The following is an 18,119-nucleotide window of genomic DNA, read 5'->3' as shown; positions in this document are numbered from 1 at the left end:
ATTCCCTGGAGGTCCAGTGGTTACAACTCTGTACTTCCACTGTGAGGGTCATGGGTTCAATCCCTGGTCAGGGAACTAAGATCCTGTATGCCACATGGCCAAAAAAAAAAAAAAATACACACACACACACACACACACATATATATGTATATATATAAACCTAGTAGAAAATTGCACAATGGTATTGCTAGTAAGTAATATGGTCTACTTTTTATATAAAACTAATGCTTGGTTCAAGATAACCTCCAAATTGGATTTCTGCAAAAGATAATGGATGCCTCTCTGAATGTGATGCCATGAGCTTCCAGTAAAAAGTTACTGTGACAACTAAACCATAACCTCATATGATGCAGCATAGCTAAAACAGAGCAACAGCCCTGAGAGTCTTGGACAGTCCTCTCTCTGGTGCACAGGGACTGCGTGGTCAGTAAGGCAGTCACGGAACTACAGCTGAATGACTTTAAACATGACTTGTCATCCTCCCTAAAGTGCAGGAGGTCATCTAACTTGATTTATGTGGTTTAAATCACTTTTCCTTTAGTTTTTCTCATATTTTAGCGAATTAAATTATGTAGTGAATTAATCATTAAATCTGAAAAATGTTTCAACTGAATGAAAAACTGCCTATGAGAAATCCTCTAAATATCAAGGAATGAGTCAAGGTATTTCCTGCATAAACTTTCCACCTGGATACCACTTTAAGCACTCAGCTTTTAACCATATGAAGTGGAAATTGGTATCACCAAACAAAACAAATCCTACCTTCTTACATACTTTAAACTACTTCAATCCAGTTCAGTTGCTCAGTCGTGTCCGACTCTTCGCGACCCCATGAACCACAGCATGCCAGGCCTCCCTGTCCATCACCAACTCCCGGGGACTCATGTCCATCGAGTCAGTGATGCCATCTAGACATCTCATCCTCTGTCGTCCCCTTCTCCTCCTGCCCTCAATCTTTCCCAGCATCAGGGTCTTTTCCAATGAGTCAGATCTTCACATCAGGTGGCCAAAGTATTCAAGTTTCAGCTTCAACATCAGTCCTTCCAATGAACACCCAGGACTGATCTCCTTGCAGTCCACGGGACTCTCAAGAGTCTTCTCCAACACCACAGTTCAAAAGCATCAATTCTTCGGCGCTTAGCTTTCTTTACAGTCCAACTCTCACATCCACACGTGACCACTGGAAAAACCATAGCCTTGACTAGACAGACCTTTGTTGACAAAGTAATGTCTCTGGTTTTTAATATGCTGTCTAGGTTGGTCATAACTTTCCTTCCAAGGAGTAAGCGTCTTTTAATTTCATGGCTGTAATCACCATTTGCAGTGATTTTGGAGCCCAGAAAAATAAAAGTCAGCCACTGTTTCCACTGTTTCCCCAGTTGCCAACATCTGCTGGATCATGGAAAAAGCGAGAGAGTTCCAGAAAAACATCTATTTCTGCTTTATTGACTATGCCAAAGCCTTTGACTGTGTTGATCACAATAAACTGTGGAAAATTCTGAAAGAGATAGGAATATCAGACCACCTGACCTGCCTCCTGAGAAATCTGTATGCAGGTCAGGAAGCAACAGTTAGAACTGGACATGGAACAACAGACTGGTTCCAAATAGGAAACGGAGTATGTCAAGGCTGTATATTGTCACCCTGCTTATTTAACTTATACACAGAGTATATCATGAGAAACGCTGTTCTGGAGGAAGCACAAGCTGGAATCAAGATTGCCGGGAGAAATATCAATAACCTCAGATATGCAGATGACCACCATCTTGATACAAATTCATCATTAAACATCACTTGTACAATTGGACCACAGTGATGCTCTTAGGCACTGTGTTGTGGAGGACTCTACTTTAAGTTTTCTCAAGTTGCTACACGTTTACTGTTCACATTGGTTCCCTCCCCTGCTGTCAGCTGTCACATTTTATTATTTACCTGACTCTAGAAGGACCCTGTCGATACTTGTGATTTGTTCAGGAGCAGAAATCAGATAAACAAACTTGTTAGAATTAGGGGTGAAGTAATAACAAGCCGGGGCTTCCCAGGTGGCGCTAGTGGTAAAGAACCTGCCTGCCAGCGCGGGAAATGTGAGTTTGATACCTGGATCCAGAAGATCCCCTGGAGGAAGGCATGGCAACCCACTCCAGTATTCTTGCCAGGAGAATCCCATGGACAGAGCAGCCCGGTGGGCTCCAGTCCATGGAGCTGCGAAGAGTGAGACACGACTGAGTGACTTAGGACAGCACAAGAACAAGCAGACGCTGAAGATGGGGATCTGTGAGCACTTCTAAACGAAGTCTATAAGCCTCAGTAAGAGCTCTCCTGGTCTTCTCAGGATTGGTAATGCTCCACAACTGAATTCCAAACAAGTAAAGGCAGTTAGATGTTTCTGGTAAGTAGTAAATAAAATATCTATCATAATTTAAGAACCCTGTTTAAAAACATTTGAAACTCTCTTTGCAAGGTAATAGCAGGTTTCTAATGTAAGACTGCAGGATTACAGTAAGGAAGACAGAACTATATAGATCAGCAGCTGGCTTAATTAGCTTGCCATAAACTTATTAACAAATTAGGTTACAAAATACATATGCAATGTAATGAATCATCATATGAAACACTGAACTCAAAACTGAATTGTAATGTGCTTTTCATAATGTAACTTGCTTAATTACCTGTAAGAATGAGTCACTAATACCTCAAGTCCTGCTCGACAGTTTTGGAGACTTATTTATGTAATGGTGGTGCTCACGTCTGAGTAAGGCAATGACTGACTAGTCCCCTGGGTAGGGAGCAGCAGTCCTCAAAATGATTATAATGTGACAGTAACAATATGGCTGTTTCTAGAATGTTCTAGGAACCCAAGATATGTATTTCATATCCTCCATTGTATCCTCCATTGTATCAATTTACATGCAATTAGATTTCAATTAGATGTCAATTTTTTAAGACAGACATGATAGAATTCTGTGAACTTACAAAAAGAAGTGATAGCAACTGGTAACACTGCTTACGTAAAGAGGTAATTAAAATAACAACTTACTACCAGCCCAGGGCTTCTGAAGGAGCTGCACATGTGGGAAAATATTTGGGTGCAAGTGTGGGGAGAAAAAAACCGTACTCAAGAGTATTCTTCTTTTTTTTTCTTCTCCACATTTTCAGTTGTTAAAATTGGTTAAAGAAAGAAATGGTCGTTAGCTTTGATGGTCATTTCTTTCTTTAACCAATTTTAACAACTGAAAATGTAGGTAGGAAAAAAATCTTATTCAAGAGTGTAACCTTATTTTTGGAGTATTAGAATTACCTTTTATGAGATGAAAAAAGTTTTCAATTTTTTAAAATGTTCCTACCTAACAAGTTTAACATTGGTAGTTTCATTCTAATCTCCACATTTGGAGAAAATTTGACCTTCTCTTGTAAGATCTAAGAATGACAACTACTGGAACATGTACAAAACCATGTTGCTCTGATCTGCAGTGAACGCTTTTCTAGAAAAGCATTAGGGACCAGGCTATGCAAAGTCTCGGTGAGGAGCGTTTTCCCCAAGTCTTGTGATCAACTGTGGAAAAATAACTGGTTAATCTGACAGTTGAAGCCTCAGAAGGGTGTTGAAGAAAAAGGTCTTAGGGAAAAAAATGCCAAAAGTGAGAGCAATGTTGTATTTCTTCCTACTCACAGCAGAAGAGCAACAATTTTGTAAATACTCCTTATAAAACTTCTCAAAACCATACCTACATTTCTAATCCTAACTTAAAAATTCCTGCTGTTGTTCACAAGAAACTCAAGATCACCTAAATCAATAGCTTTGATATTACATGCAATAAACTATTCATAAAAATCCAGGTAGCATGCTTAGTGCAGTGTTGTTACATAAGTGCACAGTAACTATTAGCTTTGATGGTTATTGGAAGAATTAAGTATGACTGCCTTCTGAACCGTCTTCATATATAAAGAAAGCACAGTGGACTGACGGATAGCTATTAATATAAGAACTGTAATATGAAATTAAATTGACTCAGGCTAAAAAACTACAAAAGTTTTAAAGATTCTCCAATAAGTTTATTTTGCAAACCTTTTGTATTTTGTTTTACTGGTTTACACTGTAATAAAGAGAAAAATGTTTATACAGATACAATTTTGAACACTAAACTATTATCATATTAATATAAATTCAGATTTTTTAAAACTATTTCTTTTGGGGTTCAGCCGATTAGCAAACAATGTTGTGATAATTTCAGGTGAACAGCAAAGGGACCCAGCCGTACCAGATTTACTTTATTTTTAACTGACCTTCAAATTGCAGCAGCTCATGAGTTTAGCTCTAAGGATTCTTGCCATCCTACCTGACTTTGTCACGAAGTCAGACGGCTGTGACATATACACACACAACACATGTAAACAGATACAAACAAACCTTTTATAAACAAGTCATTTATAATGTAAATAATTTTTCCTTGTTGAAACTTTTTATACCCAGTTCCTGTTTTTTCTGAAATTCGGATATTCACATTTATAGAGAACAATACTTAAAAAGTAAAGAGTTTTTCTCTTTGAAAACTCAAGCAATTCTGACAGCAACATTTTTCTTACTGATCTAAAAAGAATGAAATATGGAAGGGGGAAAAAAATCACTGCAAATGATCAAAACAGAAGGGTACTAAATATATACATATTTAATAGTGGAGGGAGACATTTTTAAAGTATAGATTCTGTTGAAAATATTGATGTTCAAACAGCTTTGCACTCATTGCCAAAACTTTCTCAATTAATTAAAATTAAAAATGTTGATTTTTTTTTGTAGGAAGATACATTAATTGTTTGAAGTCAGAATGAAGAACTGTAATTTCTATACAAAGACTGCTTGAATATACAAAGTATCAAATATAAACAGTAGTGTAAAAAGAAAATAAATTGGCAGAAATAATTATTCGACCAGTAGCAATAATTAAGACCACCATTTGAAAGATCTTCTATAAACAAAGAATGCAAAAATATTGTTATAACTTTTTACAGCACAGAATTGAATTCCATCCTAATTCATTACTCTTACACTTCTTTCTTCTTCAGTATTAGTGGACCCACATTATCTCCTGTCAATTCATTGTGCTTATTATGTGAACCATCACAGGCAGGAAACTAGAAAGGAAAAAATTGCAGATGTTATTTTTCAAATGAGTCAGTAAGTAGAAATATTTTTGACATGCTCATACAAAGAAAGTCCATTACTTTGGGAGGAAAAAAACACATTATTAGATAGCTTTTCTGAGCAACAGATATATTCTATAGCTAACTACCTTCCAATATTATGGCAAACCTAACATTTAAATATTTCATTATTTGGCAGATTTTAAAAGCTTTGGATGATTCCATACAAGTCAATATGATAGTCTTAAATAAGCTCCTATTTTTTATACAGCTCTAACTCTGAGCTCACCTTTTCAATTATTTTAAATTTTTAAAGGATGTAATTTAAATTCAAATTAAATTCTTTCATGTTTTCTCACTATAAAACTCATGCACATTATAATACTTTAAAAAACATTTTAAAATATATTTTTAAAAACTTACTCTTAAGTAATAATTAACAATTTGGTATCTTTTTTTCCTCTATTTACTATGTGCACTCTTATACGATACTTTAATCATTCCTCTATTATCAGATATCTAGATTGTTTCTAAGATTTTGTTATTATAAATGATGCTATGATTAACATTATTGTACTTAGTCTCAAATAGCGTATAACCAAAGTAGCAGAAGAAAACAGATCTCATCAACTACTTACAATGTATCATTCCAAACTCCTCCTCCTTGTCTATTTATTTGTTCTTAATTGAAATATAATTGATTTACAAATTGTCTTAAATACTGCTGTATAGCAAAGTGATTCAGTTATACACATATATACATTCTTTTTTAAAAAATATTATTTTCCATTATGGTTTATCATAGGATACTGAATAGTTTTCTATGCTGTACAGTAGGACCTTGTCATTTATCCATTCTATATATAAAATCTTTATCTGTTAACCCCAACCTCCCACTCTACCCTTCCCCAACCCCACCCCCCTTGGCAATCACCAGTCTGTTCTCTGCCTTGATTCTGTTTCTGTTTCATAAGTAGGTTCATCTGTGTCTTATTTTAGATTCCATATATGATATTATATGGTATTTTTCTGTCTGCCTTAATTCACATCATATGATAATCTAGTTGCATCTACCAAATTCCTTTTTAATTTCCATATTCAAAATCATCCATAACTACAGCTGCCATTCACTAGCTCATACTACATAGAAGGCACTGTACTATACACACATCATCTCACTAAATCCTCAAAAATTTGTGATATTATCAGATTTTAAAAAACTGAGTGATTAAGGATTAAGTAACTTGCTCAATTAAGTTTCTGTGGTGCTCTAACTTTTCTAATGTAGGAAGTACATTGCCTCAGAAGAGGCAAACTTTAATTTAGAACAGACTTTCAGTGCTGAATACTTTGGAAAAGTCTCTCATCTCACAGAACCTCAAAACTGAGGATTTAAGAAGCAAAAGCATGTTAATTGCACAAGTTTTAGTGTATGTATAAATGGACAGCTTACCGTCTTAGAGCGCCAACACCTACAATAAGCTGCTTTAGTAAGGCACAAATCTTCTATGTTTATTTCATTCACCACTTTGGGATTTTCCTTTTGTATTTTAAGATTAATCAAGCTATCCTTCTGTTGCTTTTTCTTTGGGAGGAACGGACGAACCGCAAGGTAGCCAAGTAGTGCGAGTACGCCAAGGAACGGCAATAACCGAAGCCATTCTGAAACTAAAAATACAGATTTGTTAAGAGTCTGAAAAAGGACTCAAATAGGGATGGACTGGGAGTTTGGGGCTGATATGTACCAACTGCTATGTTTAAAACAGATGACCAGCAAGGACCTACTGTAGTCTAGTTAAAAATGAAACAGAAATATTTTAAAATTAAATAATACATGTAAATTACCTAGGTCAATACCTGTTGGGTACAAATACCAAATAACTGCTTATTCCAATTGCTAATGATAAATTAATAAACTTTCATTGATTCCCCCCCCAAAAAGGACCTACTGTAAATAAATTTAAAAAAAAAATTAAAAAGAACTTAAATAGCATGTCTCACCCTTCAGCTTATTCTTTACTTCTCACTTTAATTTCTTACCTTATCTGTAAAACTGTGAATAAATATCAAGGAACCAGTAAATAGGACCACTTTATTTTATTTGTGGCCTGCCCTGAGACTTTTGAAACTGGAAAACAAAGTTTTCAGAAATAAATCCTCTATCCAATACCCTATCTCATTATCTTCACTTAGTATATTTGTGTTTAGTTTTATTTCAGGAATTACAATCACCATAATTATAAATAAAACTCAATTTTATATGTTTAGAAAACATTTCCACCATGTCTAAAATCATACAACAGAATTTCCTATAAACTATTTACCACTGATATATAATTTCAGACAGAATATGTCTTCAATGCTTTTATTTTTACATTTTTGGTAAGGCATAGTGTGATTCCTATAGAAAAATCTAAATGTTGTGTTGTGTAAAACCTATTTTAAAGAGCTAGGTGAAATTTTCACATACTAAATAATCTCATTATTAGATACATCTTACTTCGTAAGTATTCATTAAAGCCTTTTGTAGTACTCAGCACTGATTGGGGGACAGGGAATATAAGTGACATAAATGATATGTTCCCTATGTCTTCACAGAGAAACACACCAAGGAGCCAAAATATTTTTATTTCAGCATGCATTTATCAAATGTTGGCTAGTACGCTGCCTCTGCTGGGTTCCATAGGGAATCCCTTCTGACCTTAAGAGTTATCACTTGTCATCATTCACTGAGTGCTAACCTGACGCCTTGCTAATAAACACTATAGCTTAACGGAGAAAAAGGAAAATTGAAGGTCATATGCTAAGGCATGCTAATAAATCTTAATAATAAACGAACTGATTATGCTAAGAGTGCAACTGTAATACCTCAGTTAACATTGTGTTAACTGAATTTAGTAGGCACCATTATTATTCCCATTTTTCATGTGGGTAAACTGGAGCTTAAGCAGGTTTAGCCCAGGAAATTAAGTACAAAGGCTATTCTCAGTCACTATGAATGAAATTCAACAGAGCCAAAATTTTATCTGTTCTTCTCTCAGTAAAACTACTCTCCAGAAATAACTGTTCTTACTATTCAACTATTAAAAGGCTGGCTTAATACTAACTCTTCAAAAACGAAGCTATTTTTGATATAACACCATGCCAAAGGCTTGTTATGAGCTTTAGATGAAACAACCTATTGACATTATGTGCAGCACTTACAAGAGTGCTTGGCACAGAGAAGATAAAAGTGAATGGTAGTTTTTATTAAGATTATGAAGACTGGAAGCAGCTCCTCTGAAAAAACATTTTGCCGACTCAACCTGACAATACTACATGGCAGAAATCTTTGGGAATATAATCTTTCAGTCACCAGAATAAAATTCTGTAAGGGTAAGATCTTGCCAATCAGGCTGATCTGTTGTAGTCTCTTAACAAAAGTGGAGACACTCCACAGAAACACTCTGAATGAATTAACATTCTGAAAATGACAAAGAACTGTTTCCTGGGGTGAAGGGTCTATCTATAGATCTTTGCTGTCCAAGACAGTAACCGCTAGCCATACTGTTTTGTTTGGACCCAGGATTTTGTTATAATCAGATATGGTAAGATGACAGACATGGAGACAACTACCTTGAAAGAAAAGTTTACTTACGATTCACAAGACGAGGGAGCACAATAGGCCACCTATGACCATATAGGTAAGTATGAGGCTTGGTCAGGAGCAAGGTGAGCGAAAAGGGCACAAGCCTTTATTGTGGTTTACAGAAAAGGCAAGGTAAGGCACAGTCAACAGTTTAGTATTGGCTAGCCTGAATAATTTCAGTGGGCTCTGGGCTATAGAGGTGGTCCTTAATTGTCTCATATCTGGCCTTGGGTGATTTCTGCAAAGTCACTTCAGTCGTATCCGACTTTGTGTGACCCCACAGACGCCAGCCCACCAGGCTCCCCCGTCCCTGGGATTCTCCAGGCAAGAACACTTGAGTGGGTTGCCATTTCCTTCTCCAATGCATGAAAGTGAAAAGTGAAAGGGAAGTCGCTCAGTCATGTCCCACTCTTTGTGACCCCATGGACTGTAGCCTACCAGGCTCCTCCGTCCATGGGATTTTCCCGGCAAGAGTACTGGAGTGGGGTGCCATCGCCTTCTCTGTTGGGTGATTTAGGGCAGGGTAAATACTGCTTGGTAAGTGAGAGTTAGATAAAGGTGTTTGAAGTGTAGGCTTTGGATTGGTTGGTTTGCATATGAAAAGTATGCTCACAAGCAAGTAGTTTACTATCTCTTGGCATCAGCCAGTCCGGGGAGGGGGCAAACCTCCCTGGCCAGCAAGGCCCCCAAGATGTCCAATCATAAAAAATAGAACATAAAAAAACATGATTAATGCATGTGGCTATTTAAATAAAGTTAAGTAGAATTCATAACTTAGTTTCTAAGACACACTAGTCACATTTTAATAGCTCCAGAGCTATTATGTGTGGCTAGTGGCTACTATGTTTGACAGCACAGAAAACATTTCCATCATCACAAAAAGGCTTTTGGATGGTGCTGCTGTAGACCAACAGGTTCCACAAAGTACCATGTCTATGACATGGGAAGGCTATTATGACAGTTTCAACACCCACAAATATCCCATCCCTCTTGTACTTAGAGCCAGCCAAAGCTACTGATTACCTAGTGGCAGGTTTCCTGTGTCCTTTGCATAAGGGATTCCTTCTGTCTGCCATGCCTTTCTACTTGTGGTCTATCTGACTCATTTATATGGACCCTTTAAAACTAGGGTCAAATACTGCTTCCTCCAGAAAATGAAAGTGAAGTCGCTCAGTCCTGTCTGACTCTTTGGGACCCCATGGACTGTAGCCTACAAGGCTCCTCCATCCATGGGATTTTCCAGGCAATAGCACTGGAGTGGATTGCCATTTCCTTCTTCAGGGGATCTTTCCAACCCAGGGATCGAACCCAGGTCTCCTGCATTGTAGACAGACGCTTTACCATCTGAGCCACCAGGGAAATCTTTCTCAATTTCACAAAGCAAATTAATCGCTCCTTCCTCTGCTTTCAAGCCCCTTTTCCTCAGTTTCTTTTATCATACTACTGTTCTCTGTTTACAAAGTTGATTCCTCCATAATCCTATAGGAAAAGGAGCTCTACTTCCTGGCACAAAGTAGAACCTCATAAATGTTTTATGAGTGACTTAACGAATGAATGAATTTAAGTGACTTAATGAATGAATAAATGACATTTAGAGTGTAAATGTCAGTCCCTTTCTCACTCACATTGTACTGTAATTATTTATTTACACTTATCTTCCAGATCAGGCAATAAATGTCTTAGACTGTTATTGGCCCCAACATCCAGTATAGTATTTTGAACCAGTACTTATTCAATAAATGTTTTTGAATGTAGTATAACATTAAGTATTATTATGTATACTACAAAATTTAAAAGTCTCAAGAGGTTGAGTAAATCAAAGTCAAAAAGTTAAAAGAATGAACATGTAAAGATGATAACCTTAACTTAGATTCTTAAGTTTAACATTCCCTATCTTAACCTACAAATTTCAGGGAATAAATAGAATGCTGTTTTAAAATTTACTTCAGAAAATGTTGCTCTTTCAACACTTAATTCCTTGGTAAAACATCGTAGTAATACAGTGATGAAAGGTACTATTATTTCCTACAACAAAATAATTTAAACAACAGTGTTATGTAGGAAAATTTACTTTTAAAGATGACAAACTTCAATTTAAGTACAGGAAAAATTATAAAGGAAAATAATACAGCCTATAAAGCTCAATTAAATCATTTAAATTATATGTTAGAGCTGACTTTTGGTAAATATGAAATACAGAATAAACAAATTTTTTTAAAAAATTTAAGATTGGCTATCTCTTATGAACCTGTTTGATATATATTGAGCTACAGCAGATATATTAGGTACTTTAAAGGGAAATCTGCTGCTGCTGCTGCTAAGTCGCTTCAGTCGTGTCCAACTCTATGCGACCCCAGAGATGGCAGCCCACCAGGCTTCGCCATCCCTGGGATTCTCCAGGCAAGAACACTGGAGTGGGTTGCCATTTCCTTCTCCAGTGCATGAAAGTGAAAAGTGAAAGAAGTCGCTCAGTCGTGTCCGACTCTTTGCAACCCCATGGACTGCAGCCTACCAGGCTCCTCCGTCCATGGGATTTTCCAGGCAAGAGTACTGGAGTGGGGTGCCATTGCCTTCTCCAAAAGGGAAATCTACTACCTACTAATTGTTAGGTTTAATGTGTATTTTGTACAGTACATTCTAAAATTGTTTAAGGATTACCAGAAATAGCATTTAATTTATAAAATCTGAAAATTTTAAAAAGTATAAAAACTAAAATAACTTGTAATCCCACCAGTCAAGAGTTGGTAACATTGTTCATTTCTATTTTGCTCTGTTTATTCTTCCTTTTCAAAAGGCTGCATATAATGATCCCATAAAAATAACACTGGTAACTTGATTGCTGATAATTTCATAATTATTTTCTAATGTATCAATATGGGTAAAACATAGAAATGACTTCACTTCTAACTATAGAAAAATGAAAATAAAATATTTTTAATGGATGGCTTTACTATTACCACTTAAAGACTACTTAGGACCAAAGGGCCAATAAAATGAAATTAATAATCAATTTTTCCACTCACTGCTATAAACAGAACAGTGTCCCAGTATCTAGAACATTGCCTGTCCCACAGTAAGTGCTCAACAAATACTAGATGACACGAGGAATTCTAAATTGCAGAGAGGTTACATGGAAGAAAATGTTTTAAATGACATCAAAATTGTTCTCCATAAAAGCTTTTTCATTACACTGACTTTTAAATTTAGTTGGTCTACCTCGGAAGGGGGGAAAAAACTTTTACAACTTACAGTATGTAAATATTTTCCCAAATTCTCAAAAATAAGTTTTCTGAAATAAAATTCTTTAATCTTTAAAAAATAAACTTTATTATTTACATGTTAATAAATGCAACTCTTTAGCTTGAACTTAATCATTTCTTACACTTTCCTATTAAGAAAATTCATCTTTTGTTCCATTTCTTTTTAAAAAAAAATGAGGTAAATTTACATACAATAAAAAAACAGATCTCAGGTGTTTAGCTCTGAGCTGTGACAACTAAAGACACTGTTGTAGCCTCCACTGAGGGGCTTCCAAAGTGGTGCTAGTGGTAAAGATCCTGCCTGCCAATGCAGGAGACATAAGCATTTGATCCCAACCAGTTGCTTCAGTCATGTCCAACTCTTTGGGACCTTATGGACTGTAGCTTGCCAGGCTCCTCCGTCCATGGGATTCTCCAGGCAAGAATACTGGAGTGGGTTTGGGCTTTACTGGCTCAGCTGGTAAAAACTCCGCCTCCAATGCTGGAGACCCCAGTTCAGTTTCTGGGTTGGGAAGTTCCCCTGGAGAAGGGGTAGGCTACCCACTCTACTCAAATTTTCTTGGGCTTCCCTGGTGGCTCAGACTGTAAAGAAGTCACCCACCATGCGGGAGACCTGGGTTCGATCCCTGGGTCGGGAAGATCCCCTAGAGGAGGAAATGGCAACCCACTCCAGCATTCTTGCCTGGAGAATCCCCATGGATAGAGGCGCCTGGCGGGCTACAGTCCATGGAGTCACAAAGGGTCAGACACAACTGAGTGACTAAGCACAGCACACAGCCCCCTTCCAGTCTATCTCCCCACCACTGATTCCTATAGACAAAGGCTTTTTATAAAATTTTTGAGATTCATGCAGTAAATCAGTAAATCATTCTTTTTTATTACTAATCAGTACTCCATTCCATGAATATACCATAATTTGTGTATCCACTCTCCTGATGGTGGTTACCTGGGCTGCTTCCAACTTGGGATTATTATGAATATGGCTGCTATGAACATGCTTGTATAAGTCTTTCTGTGGATATATGTTTTCAATTCTGTTCCACTTCTTTAATTCTTTACTTAAAACTGGTCCTTTCTAGAGCTAATCCTCTTGAAGGTGTCAGCTCTGACATATTTGTCTTACTTTGGGAAAAATATTACAGTCCAAGGATTCATTGCTTTAAGAGTTAAACCATTACATTTCAAAGAAACTAGCTTTTTAAGTGGGGAAGAACTAGTACATTCTAAGTTTCACAACTAGCTTTTCAATCTGTAAGTAAACTTTTTTGATTTTTGAATGGGAAGCTTTTTGTTATTCTATTTTAAAAGGTTGTATGACAGGGAAAGCTTTTTTAAAGGTTAATATATTTGAATACAATATACTTTCAAAGGGGGTATTATACTAATTTACCTTAAAAGCCTCATTGTCAACAATGTAACCTAAACAAAGACAGGTTTTTGGCAAAGTTGTTTTGACAGGTAAGGGCTGTCTATAAATACTGTACAGTAATTAAGGATCTCCCAGTGTTTACTAAGAATGCAGAGTCATCATGAGAGAGTCGATTGCTTTACAACACCACTCGATCTAAATAGGGACGGAAAAACAGGCAGCAATAATGTGAACTGTAACTTTTTTTTTGCTCTAATTATTATAGAGAAGAAATGAAAATATTTTTGATCTGGTAGACATTTTAAATAATTTATTTTGAAAAGTTATCTTCCAGGTTTTTATTTCAACAAAAAAAAAGGTCTAAGATGGATTCTAAAAGTAGTTCCTTCAAGACATCCAAATGTCATTAGCTAATACAATCTAATCAAGAGACACAGCTCAGAGAGGAAATTGGTCATTGAAGTTTTTCTTCCATAGTGCTCCAAAATAGATTCTGCAACTGTTATATTATCATTGTTCAGTGCAAAGCAGACTGTCTCGTTTTTTGTAAAGTAATTATTACAAACATCATTTCCTAAACAAATGGACATTACAATGAGAACTAAAATGTAGACACACTGTAATGCGACAGGTTAAATATGCACTATAAAGATATTTATCAGAGTTGTCTATTTCTGAGAATCATTCTTCACATTAAGTATTGAAGAGCGTCAAAGAAGAAACTACTATATATTATTTACTCAAGAGGGAAAAGGTTTAGGTTGAGTTTCCTTAATGCCTTAATAGGACAGAATTTCTTGAGAGGGAAAAAAAAAGTTTGAAAGTCTTCGTCATTAAGTCAAATATCATACCTTCCAGTCTCCTTCATCTACAGTCTATTTATGGAAAACTTTAATATAAAACCAGCCACAATCAGAATCAACACACATAATTAAGGTTAAACTGGGTTCACCCTCGTGGCTCAGGGTAAAGAATCTACCTGCACTGTAGGAGCTGCAGGAAACCTGGGTTTGATCCCTGGGTTGGAAAGATCCCCTGGAGAAGGAAATGGCAACCCACTCTTGCCTGGAGAATCCCACAGACAGAGAAGCCTGGCAGGCTACAGTCCATAGCGTGGCAAAGAGTTGACTTAGCATGCACAGGTTGGCATGGGAGTAAGGGGATTTTTTTTTTTTTCTTTCTTGACTGCTAAAAACTTATCAGTTAATTTACACAGATTATTAAGAAAGTAAGTTGGCAACTGGGAGCAAATGTCACATAATGATTGTATCCTTTTGACGTATTATTACCATTTAATGAATACATTTAAAGGTATAATTTAAAGAGGGAAAAAATAATTGGTATAGGGCTACTTACCCACTGAACATTATGAATAAAATATATATATTAAAAACATTCAAAACTTCCAGCTGCAGGGAAATGGTTACTACTGTGATGTAAAAAAATAAGGGCAGAAAAAGTCAAAATTTTACATAACTGCTGTAATCTATCAGAATAAACTAGTAAAATCAAGAGAGAACTAAGATGTTTACAAACACTTGATCTTAAAACTTTTTCATCTTGTTACTTTTATGTTACTATTTATGTGTAGATTGTTTTTTAGTGTTTATTACTCAGTTACCACTCTTTCTATTCAATTACATGCTTTCTGTCAAACCTTTTAACACCTAAAAATGTTAAATTTTCATAATCCGTTGGTCAACAAAGCAAATGTCTGTGATTATTATTTAAAGAATCTCTAGATTTAGACTAGACTTAGATGTAGTTTACCACATCTTGCCTATCCACCATCAGACACCGCCTTTTGTTTTTTAAATCTCTGAGAGGGGATAGCTCTCAAAGCACCCTATTAAGGTAAAGTATTCTCTAATTAAAAAAAAAAAAAAGAATTCCTTTAACATGCAACTAAAATCCATGTTCAAATAACTATCACTAACTTGGCCCTAGTTGTCTTCTGGTCTACACAAAATACATCTTATTTTTCTTCTACCTGTCAGCCTTCCAAATACTGCATTTTAAGTCAGCTACCATAGATGTCTAAACTGCTCCAGAAGCAGCCCTATTTACCTCAAAATTATCTTAACTCATGCTTACATTCCCTGGTAATCAGTCAGAACATATGAGTTCAATGTTTGCTTTATCAATAACCTCCTTCCCCACCCTCCTCCCCCCACCATCATCCTAATCAGTCCCTGAGTCTGGCTTACCCATATCTCACTTGGATTGTAAGGCTCAGAACCCAACAAAATCTTCCAAGTTTTGGCAGCATTCTGGAAATGTTCATCTTTTAGATATGAAATCCCGCGCTGTGGGTTCTATTTTGTAAAGGAGGGAACTTAAGTGCAAATGTTATATGTCATCAGTAAATTTCACTTTCTAATTTTTGGTCTGTCATACCAGCAAAAGTATCTTTCCTCCAACTCGAGTAAACTAAATTGCTTCCAGGCCCGTGATACGGTGATGACCTCAAATGACCCCGTAACAGGTTGACACTCCCCCATGGAACTGGAATTGTCTAATTTTGTTAGTAAATAAAACCACCAAATACATGTGTATGTGTGTTTCTCTCTCACACAGACACCCACACTATGTGGGTCAAACTCAGCCAAGAGCTGGGACGGCCTGATACACAGAGACTTTAAGCCTTGGATAACGACTTTTCCTGCTTTAAAATAAACCAGCAACGTTGCAGGGAGCGACGGAGATGAAAAAAATGGGCCTGTTCCCAACTCAGCACCTTCTCTGCAAAAACCTGGTCTCTCAACACGGAAAGACACTGCAGACAGACATGAAGATAAGCTCAGGGGGCCACCAAGTCCCAAGATGCGGCCTCACATACACTCCGAGGATGCAGGGCCGGCGCGTGCCCACCTACTCCGCGACTGCAGTGAGAATGGTAGTGGGGGTGTGCTGTGCTCAGTCCTGTCCGACCCCTTGCGAAACCACAGACTGTAGCTCACCAGCCTCCTCTGTCCACGGGATTCTCCAGGCAAGAATACTGGAGTGGGATCCCAGGTCACGCGCCACCCACCAGGCTCCGCCCCGCCCCTCGGCCGGAGGACTTTCAGATGCCCGCCCCCACCCTCCGCCTGGGGAAGCTCGCAAGGATGGGGACCCGCTGAAGGCTCGGATTACCTGTGAGTCGGGCGAACCCGGTAATACTCTCGGGCACTGGAAGCCGCTTCAGATACGCGGGGAGCTGCACCTTTACGATGCGGGCCACGCTCTCCAGCACCATCCTGGCCGGCGGCGTCCGCTCCTCGCCCGACTCCCGCGGCTCTCCGGCGGAGCTGCTGCGCCTGCGCCCAGAGCGGAAGCGGCCGACCGGCGCTCTCTGCCGGGACAAGGCCGGGGCGGGGCTGGGGGCCCCAGCGCGGAGAGGTGAGCTGCCCGGCGCCGATTGGCAGCGGGCCGGTGACGTGCGCGCCCCGCGGAGGCCGAAGGGGCGCGGGCGGCCGTGGGGCAGCGAGGCCCGTCTGTGCGGCTTGAGGTGGAAGAGGGCCTCCACGATGGGCCTTTCACGTCCGGAGGCCCAAGAAACGATACTGTGTCCGAGGAGGTAAAGCACGTGAGAGTACTGTGTAACCGGAAGGTGCCTTTCAAAAGTGAGTTTCTCCGGGCGTCGCTTTTTACCTCGGGCCACGACCCCAGAATTGCAAATTCTCCTTGGAGCACCCTTTCCGCCGAACCCCGCAGCGCCTAATTTCGCTCTCTCCCCTCTACAAATCTGGCTTTTTTTTTTTTTTTTAAAGAAAGAAGATACCTAAACTAGGCGCTACTCACAACCTTGCTCCTAGGCTGTTTAGTGCCAAACTGCTCCGAGGCCTTGACTCAGACCAGATCCGTTAGAGTCCTTAGTTAGATATCTATTTTCAGTAGATAATTCTTCTTCTGTAGATCAAATTTTTTTTTTCCGGTTAACTAAAACTGGGAAAGTGGTGAAAGAATATGAAGATTTAGGGTTTCCCTTATTTCATGTTGTAGGGCTTCTGCTGCAAACTAAAGTATCCTTGGAGAGCTTTAATTTTTATTTAGGAACACCGAAAAAATAGAAAGGAGATAGCTTCAGTCCCTTGAAGCACCTTCCTTGACATGACTTTGTTTCATGTTTTTAAAGTATCCAAAGTAATGCACTTGCTGATTGCACGTTGTGTATTTGTACCATAATAACCCAGCCTTATTTCCTTTCTGAACCCTGCTTGACGGACAACATAGAACAATGAACTGCACAAGGGCCAGTATTTCACCTTGTATGACTTAAAATGTAACAACCAATTGTTAATATGTAAGTTTTAAAAAATTTTTCTCTTGGTATTTCATCCTAAAGTGAAAAGGAATTTTTTTAAAGCAACTTTTCATTCTCTAGACTGTTTAATATTTGTTATCGTCCTTCACTAAAAAAATAACCCTCAGTAAGAGAATTAATTGAAATCTAGATAAATTGATTTTCTGTCATTTTACCCTGGTCAAAATTGTCCAAGTAGAATTATAATGGAAATTTCTACCAAGATGTTTAGATACAGATTCATGTTCATGAGCTAGGGTAGTATAGAAGTGATGATTGAAAGGTTGGTGTTTACATTCAGATTCCTTTCAGTTTACTCCTGGGAGCTTACTTTTGATTTAGTGGAAGAAGGATCCTGGAGCTTGTTTATCCTGAAAATGATGAGCTCAACTGCCTTGACTGTTGTTTTGGGAGGTGGTTGAGGCAGGGTGGTTTGCG

General features: G+C 37.9%; 1 protein-coding gene across 1 annotated transcript; it reads right to left on the bottom strand.

Moving 5' to 3' along the window:
• Nucleotides 1-4,095: 4,095 nt before the first annotated feature.
• LOC128056514 (CDGSH iron-sulfur domain-containing protein 2) lies at nucleotides 4,096-16,672 on the bottom strand. Its single transcript, XM_052649295.1, has 3 exons — nucleotides 16,532-16,672; nucleotides 6,593-6,807; nucleotides 4,096-5,130 (listed from the first exon to the last, which is right to left on the bottom strand). Exons 1-3 carry the CDS (start codon nucleotides 16,632-16,634, stop codon nucleotides 5,041-5,043), a joined length of 408 nt encoding a protein of 135 aa, XP_052505255.1. The 5' UTR covers nucleotides 16,635-16,672; the 3' UTR covers nucleotides 4,096-5,040.
• Nucleotides 16,673-18,119: the final 1,447 nt, after the last annotated feature.

Source organism: Budorcas taxicolor, chromosome 11 (assembly GCF_023091745.1).
Source record: "Budorcas taxicolor isolate Tak-1 chromosome 11, Takin1.1, whole genome shotgun sequence".
Classification (NCBI taxonomy): Eukaryota; Metazoa; Chordata; class Mammalia; order Artiodactyla; family Bovidae; genus Budorcas; species Budorcas taxicolor.
Note: the sequence above shows the minus strand (reverse complement) of the source record. Positions and strands in the feature narration are given on the sequence as shown.

Excerpts from the sequence above, each read along its gene's own strand:
- LOC128056514 (XM_052649295.1), bottom strand. The coding sequence starts at position 16,634 with ATGGTGCTGGAGAGCGTGGCCCGCATCGTAAAGGTGCAGCTCCCCGCG. Across the intron at positions 6,808-16,531 it reads CGGGTTCGCCCGACTCACAG|TTTCAGAATGGCTTCGGTTA; the intron begins GTAATCCGAGCC and ends CTGTATTTTTAG. Across the intron at positions 5,131-6,592 it reads GGTGTTGGCGCTCTAAGACG|TTTCCTGCCTGTGATGGTTC; the intron begins GTAAGCTGTCCA and ends TTTCCTTTCTAG.